Source organism: Lathyrus oleraceus, chromosome 4 (genome assembly GCF_024323335.1).
Source record: "Lathyrus oleraceus cultivar Zhongwan6 chromosome 4, CAAS_Psat_ZW6_1.0, whole genome shotgun sequence".
NCBI lineage: Eukaryota > Viridiplantae > Streptophyta > Magnoliopsida > Fabales > Fabaceae > Lathyrus > Lathyrus oleraceus.
In genome coordinates, this window is record NC_066582.1 from 435,599,029 (window position 1) to 435,606,798 (window position 7,770).

A 7,770-nucleotide genomic window follows, 5' to 3' on the forward strand; every position below is an offset into this window, starting at 1 on the left:
AAAGAAAAAAAAACAAATTAATTAGAATCATTATTTTTTTTAAATAATTGATTAAATGAAAATTATCAAGTATTAAGATTATTATTAAAATGATCAAGTATTTGATTTAATAATTAGTTTTTGTTGTTACGAAAAAAAATATGTTTTTTTTAATTGGGTATCGGGCGGAGCAGAAAAATTCGTTCTCCTTTGAAGACGGGCGTGGATGGTCAATTGTTATACCCAACTGAATTTAGGAACACAAATTGTACAAGGAAGCAAAGTGGGATTTGTAATACTTAAATTCGTCTGTCCCACCCGTTCACAAGTCTACACAAACCTAATTCAGAAATAATTGTACATAAGTTATAATACAATTTTTTTATATATACAATAAAAGTACTATTAGAATTAGAGTTTGATTTAATTCATTTTTATAAAATCAATCTGTAAGGTGAGGATTGCTCAAACTTTATAAACATTAGATAAATCATATCTCTAAGCACTAAGAACTAAATTCTCCTTGAAACCAAACACAATGTAGGTGTTGGAGGCTATAATGAAGTTCAACCAAATGCCACAATTAGACGACTAAGGGTAGACTGCGATGAAAGCGTAATTTTCAACACACCCCATCATATTCGAGTCTCACTGAGCTTAGAACGTGGACGGCGCGGGAAGCCCAACAACAAATCTAAGATAGACTCTGATATCATCTTAGAATGTGTGAGTTAGACGTAATTCATCTCTACAAAACCGGCTTGTAGAGTGAGAATTTTCTTCACTTATAAACACATGTTCATGCCATATAATGTCTGATGCGATACTCCTAACACTTTCATTCATGCCTATAATTGAACATCTAGATCATGGATATAAATAGTGGGTGGTTCGATAGCAGAAAATTTGAAAGCAGGTGGTCCAACGAATCATAAACCTAAGACTCTAATATCATCTTTAGAATTGTGGTTGAGTTTAACTCAACATTAATAAAATCGACTTGACTTGACTTTAATGCACCCTCCAACGCCTACATTATTTTGGGTTTGAAAGGGTGAATTTAATCTCATATTATTGAGATATGACATGCGTAGCGTTTATAGAGATTTGGCAACATTCACCCTAGTCAATTTTGTATGATTGAGTTAGATTAAACTCCAATTCTAATATATTTACTCACCAAACCCAATAACACTAAACTTGAAGGGGTGTATTAGAAAAATCCAAGTCCCACGGTTAATTCATCCTTCAAAGTAATTAACGGGTTATGTTGCACCAAGTTTTATAATATCATAAATACAAATAATAAATTTCTATTACATGTCTGTAGATAATAAAGAGTATACAATGGATTATATTTCACCTTAAATATACTATGAAAGTTTTAGGAGCTTTAATTCAAATATAGCAATTCCAAGCTTCAAAATACTTTTTCATTTAAACTTTAGCAATGCTCATTGCTCATTTCATTTCCATAATCACCATGACCAAGATAAAACTCATAAAAACATTGCTATAATCATGGTGGCAACACAACTTGTTGGCACAATATGAGATCCGAAATGGTCTTTCCATGCCGATCAATTCTTCGCGAACAGTTGACACCACCGTCTAAGATGTTCCTGACAACAATATTCAATGATTGGATTCCCTTAACTTCATATATCTCAACTTTAACATTTTCACTGACCCGTTTATCTCTTTGATCTCTTGCATCTAAATCAAGAGACGGGGACGAATCCAGAAGAGGCGAGACCACTGATTTTACCCATTCACATGTGATGATTGGTTTCAATCTCTTAATATCAGGAGGAAAATGTGGGATGAGAGAAAAATTGATGTCATTTCCTTTATCTCCAGCTCTGCTATGTGCTACATTGTAAAGTGAAACCTTCTGTCCTGATGGAGCTGGTGTGGAACTTCTACAAGATGAAACAAATTCCGAGGATTTGTCAGTTTCGGATTGTAACTTTGGTTGCAAAGTCGATATGCGCTTCAGATTGTATTCATGATCAACTATTTCATTTGACTGGCTTTTTGTGTTTCTCTTTATTCCGATTCGCCAGAAAACATCTTCACGGTTAACCTGAAGAAGAACCTAGTTATAAATTATAATGAATCTAACAGTATGGTAATGAAATTTGAAGTAATATCAATAGTATAGTCCTAATGCATGCATATGATCAAGTGTTAGAAAGGCCAAAAGATGAAGGGGAAAAAGAGTACCAAGTGTTTTTCTAGAAGAATCTCTTTCTTATATCCAGTACTGCATTCAAACCAGAAAAAAAAATGTCACTAATAGTTGCAGGAGTAATATGATGTCTCTCAAATATTATGATATTCACATTAGCAATGCAAAGTTCAATTTTTTGTGGCAACATCTTTTGCCATTGCAGTTTCCAACAGAAACGTTATAGCAATGTGGAAATCTACCAGCAAAGTAAGCAAAATCATAAGTAACAGAAAACTTGAGGTTTAGATGAGATTGACCTAATACCCCCACCACCAGCTGGTCCATTTGTATACAATGCCGTAAACTCTCTCGTAAATTGGATAGCGTGTTCTTTCTGCTCAAAAAGTCCGTCCATGCGTAACCTAATATCTTCACTAGTCCTCTGTTGTGAAGCATTTTCGTCGCTGCTGAAAGCTTTGAGGCTATCATACCCAATCATATAAGCAACTATATGGTGATTAAGACCAGGAATTATTTCTTCCATCCATGATCTGACCTAATAAAGCATATGAATAATATATTAATTGGTTGTAAGCTCGATATGAATAATGTTATTGGTATATTTAAGTAACCCTAAAACGATAAGTAAAAATGAACAAATGGAGTAAAGTTTACCACAAATTCAGCCGCTTTGGCACGTTTAACACATTCATAGCCTCCATATGATATCTCTCCCCATCCTTTCCAACCACAATCCTGTAACAAATATGCAGAGAAAGTTAACAAAAAGATATACTATCAATATCATATTAAAAAGAAATGCGACATAGGAACAAAACGAAAGGGTACATACATGGATTTTTTTGTCATCGCATACAAATGGGACTTGCATTTTGAAGAGAATGATTAAGAAAAATGTACCTTTGGAACTAACTGTAAAAGTTTATCAGGAACTGATATAGTAGATGGTTTTGCCCCAAAACAAAGTACTCTACTGCTTGATAATGGAAGGAAGGAAACATCCTGAAAGTCAATGACCTGTTATAAAACACACTATGAGTTTTTCTTTGTTGCATATTTTACCCTTTAGTCATAAGTTCTCGATATTCGCTGCTTCAAATACCGTAACAAAGATCAAACTTACTACATCAGGAGTCACATAAGCACTGGGGTCTCCAATCTCATAGAGTAATTGTTCAGCGCATGTATTGAAATTTATTACTCCGCCACTACCTTCAGCCTTCGCCACACACACTTCTCCATCAAAACGGATTTCAGCATAAGGAAGAGATAAATCCAGTAATTGCTGGAATGAGATATCGCGATACTTGTCTCCTAATATAAACAAGAAAAAGCTTAAAGAGTCATTGCTTTCACACTACATGTGACTTATATTATATTATTACGTCGCAATATTAGCAGGACCTGGATGCATGAAATATCCTCCTGTGAGTTGACAACCACATTCTAGAAGATGGCCAGCCAGAGATCCTTGAGCTAGATGCTCTAACTCGTCCCAGTTCCAACCAAGTTCATAAACCTGCATGCATATCAACCTAATCATTCAGAATTCATCCAACAATAATTAAATTGGGATAACAATGCAGCTCTTATGATCCTATATTTGGCTTAATAGTATTTTTTTTTTTATTTTACATATGAAAACACAATTATGCTACTTCAAAAATAAGCATTGACTAAGGAGGCAAAGATGGAAAATATGAAGTAAAGAACAGATCAGATTGCATACCATAGGTGCTAAGAATAAAGCAGCATCTGCAAGTCTTGATGTAATTATTACATTTGGTTGGTACTTCTCAAGACATTGAACAATAGGAGCAGCTCCCAAGTAGGTGCTGATACCCTTCGCATATTACAGCCAAATTTCATATCCAGCTTAACAAAAAAGTAAATAGAGAAAGTATACATGAATAAGAAAATTTGATCAGATTCTGCGTAGTTTTATTGACAGAAAAACAAAGGGGAATAGAACAATCCGTTGACTTGTTTCAAAAAGTAAATCAGAATGTAGCCGTAAAAGTCGACAGCTGAAAGAAAAATATAAGAGACATAAAAATAGATTCTTACACCCTCTGTGATATATACTTTTGTAGGTGAAAACCCTGAACCTGAAATATGGCATATGTATATAAGTAGTAGAACTTTGCATGGAGAATAATAAGAAAATCTCCCAATTTATTTTCTTTCGTTTGAAATTTGACAATAAAAGGGTCAAAGGAAAGTTCACAGGGAAATCTAAATACCTAAATTTGTAACAGACACCTCATGAGCAACAGCGACAGAAACATCAAGCCCGAGTGCAGTAGCTATTTCTAAGACCTTCTGTTGAGCACCCAGGGGATCCACTTTAGAAATGAAGAATGAACGACGTTAGAAAAAAATGCAAGAAACCATGTAGCACATCAGTCTAAAAGTGTCAATAAACTTATAATATCGTTTGATGATCAACAATTGGTACATGATCCATTAAGTGCAGGATTGAAAGTTCTTACTAGCACCCATATTGGTAATTATGCAAGTTCCTCGTTCAAAAGCCAGAGGCAGCAGCATATTCATCCAGCTAGAAACTGCAAATAAAATTTCACAACAATCAGAAAATTGTGATGAGAAAAATGCATGAGCAGGAAACAAAACAACATTTTTTCCTGATATATATAGATAGGTTAAGTTTTCATCGTAAAATGGATCGAAGAAACCATACATATAAGGGTACACGTACAAGTTAATCATACATTTTCAAAACAACTTCAGAACTTGATATTAATAACAAAAGGCTCAGTTGAGGCAGAGTCGTCTTAAGTTTTTAAAGACTATGTGTAAATTAGCCACGGTTCAACCATGACAAAACTAATAAAGGCCACGTTTAACCACGTTTTAACAATGACAGATTATATGAGGGCCTATTTAGGAAGGGTTTAACCGTGACAAATTTTGGATCATGTGCAGTAGCTCACCTTGCACACTCTAAAAACGGCCATGTTGAAGCACGTGTAACAGATATATACATAAGTGGGATAGTTATTTGTGAGCAGCTTACACGACGTATATCATAGAAGCAACAATAACAACCAAGCCTTATCTCACTTAGTGGAGTCGGCTACATGGATCAAACTATGTCATAATGTTCTATCAAAAACCAAGTATATATATCCTAGCAAGAAAATAAAATCAGTATTGTCAAATCATGTATCAAGCACATACTCTGGGAATCATAACCATCACCGCCAGACGACTTAATTTGATATCGATCAGCGAGAGTACGCTCAGCAAGGCATTCAAGGACTAAATAATTCAGTTCTTCAACTTTTTGGAGCAGTTTAAGAGCAGCCAAAGGCCTGTCACCACCAAACCCTGCTCCACAGCCAATGTAAACCTTATCCCTTCGCCTTTTGGGATCATCTCTCTGTAATATAACATCAACATAGTAGATTTTGATGCATAATTAAAGACAATAATAAAAAAGATAACAAAAGGTAAGAAACAATGAGTTCACCAGCTTGATCAAACAGTTATGAATCTCTTCTCCTTCCTGGGGTTCCATTGCTTTAACTTCTATAAGGTCATAATCACATACCCAGATGATTATTAAACAAATTTAATTTTACACAAAGGAAAAATATCATAAATCAGAATGATAATGAGAATATGAAGAGTAAATTAGTAATAATACCTTGATCTTGATGCTAGAATCAACATACTGGATTCATTCATATAACATCAAAAGTTAATGGAAAATCAATCTAATGTTGATAGAAACTGCTACCGGAAAATTGATTCGAATTAATTTATTATTCAAAAAAATACTTTTTGAGATAACTATTGCTTTTTGTCATATTAAAAATATATACGGTTGATATATGTTTTTTTTTTAAGTTAGTCAGTCATGCTCATCATGTCCATAATATAAGTTTTTTCTATATGAGGTAAGTCACTCTTTAACTTAGTATAAAGCATTTTTATATTTAATCAGAATTTTTAACTTATTAACAATATTTGATTTTTTATTATTATTATTATTATTATTATTATTATTATTATTATTATTATTATTATTTACGCCAAATTTATAAATAATTGTAATGCGTTGACTTTATCAAACTTTTTAAACTAACATCGACATCGACGGTGTTAAAGACAACCGTGCATATTCTAAACTGGGTTCCATTCAAGGTTGTCCCAAAGATGCCATTTGAGTTTTTTAAAGGATGGAATTCGAGTTTACGACATATGCACGTTTGGGGATGTCCGTCTGAGGTGAGGATTTATAACCCACAATAAAAGAAACTAGATATGAGGATCATTATTGGGTATTTCATTGGATATGTTGAAAGGTCTAAAGGTTATAGATTTTATTATCGATCTCACACAACTATGATTATGGAGTCAAGAAATGCAAAGTTTCTTGAAAATCATTTGATTAGTGGGAGCGACCAAATCAAAAATTTAATTTATGTGCATGATCATATAGAACATGAACCTTCCACTTCAAGTGATATATAGGTTACTATTCATAACATCCCTCAAGTTCAAATGGATGTTGATAAATCAATCTTCGAAACTCCACAAGCTGCTGATAATCCAGTAGATCAAGTTAGTCATCAAAATGATGAACAATTAGTTGAACAACAAGATCCACAAGAAAATATTGATCAAACATTAAGGAGGTCTACTAGGACAAGAAAATCATATATTTCTAATTATTACATTATGTATCTACAAGAATCTGACTATAACTTGGAGCTGAGAATGATCCTGAGAGCTTTAGACAAGCCATGAGTTGCAAAGAGTCAAAATTGTAGTATGATGTCATGAATAATAAAATGAATTCCATGAAAAACAACGACGGATGGGATCTTGTAGAGTTACCTAATGTGGCAAAGGCCGTTGGTTGTAAATGGATCTTTAAAACCAAGAAAGATTCTTTAGGTAACATTGAGAGATACAAGGTCAGACTCGTTGCTAAGAGATTTACTCAAAAGGAGGGAATTGATTACATTGATACTTTTTCTCCTGTATCTAAGAAAGATTATTTTCGTGTCATCTTAGCATTAGTTGCACATTTTAACCTTGAGTCGCACTAAGTGGATGTGAAAATAGTCTTTCTTAATGGTGATTTAGAGGAGGAGGTTTATATTAAACAATCAGAAGGTTTCTCCTCTAATACTGGTGAGCATTTGGTTTGCAGGCTTAAGAAATCCATAAATTAATTTAAAACAAGCCTCTCGTCAATGTTATCTTAAATTTCGTTGAACAGTATCTTAATTTAAATTTGTTGTAAATCCCATGAATCAATGCATATACCAAAATGTTAGTGGAAAATTTGTTTTATCATTTTGTATGTGGATGATATACTACTTGCAACCAATAACACGGGTTTGCTACATGAGGTGAAATAATTCCTCTCTAAAAACTTTGATATGAAGGATATGGGTGAGGCGTCTTACGTCATTGGCATTAAAGTCCATAGAGATAGACCTCGGGGAATTTTGGGCCTATCACAAGAAACCTACATCAACAAGGTTTTAGAGAGATTTTGAATGAAAGATTGTTCACCAAGTGTTTCCCCTATTATCAAGGGTGAAATTTAATTTAAGTCA

At 33.6% G+C, this 7,770-nt stretch overlaps 1 protein-coding gene across 2 annotated transcripts; it reads right to left on the reverse strand.

Moving 5' to 3' along the window:
- Positions 1–1,272: 1,272 nt before the first annotated feature.
- Positions 1,273–6,009, reverse strand: LOC127075925 (uncharacterized). Of its 2 annotated transcripts, none has more exons than XM_051017445.1 (14): positions 5,844–6,009; positions 5,667–5,725; positions 5,375–5,576; positions 4,666–4,740; positions 4,417–4,518; positions 4,241–4,281; positions 3,903–4,016; positions 3,578–3,692; positions 3,297–3,487; positions 3,074–3,190; positions 2,828–2,908; positions 2,470–2,708; positions 2,206–2,245; positions 1,273–2,065 (listed from the first exon to the last, which is right to left on the reverse strand). In XM_051017445.1, the coding sequence occupies exons 2-14, from the start codon at positions 5,712–5,714 to the stop codon at positions 1,499–1,501; spliced, it is 1,932 nt and encodes a 643-aa protein (XP_050873402.1). In that variant the 5' UTR covers positions 5,715–5,725; positions 5,844–6,009; the 3' UTR covers positions 1,273–1,498. The 2 variants fall into 2 exon arrangements, with proteins under 2 accessions (XP_050873402.1, XP_050873403.1); XM_051017446.1 differs by having other exon boundaries at positions 5,667–5,722; positions 5,844–6,008.
- Between the last annotated feature and the right edge of the window lie 1,761 nt (positions 6,010–7,770).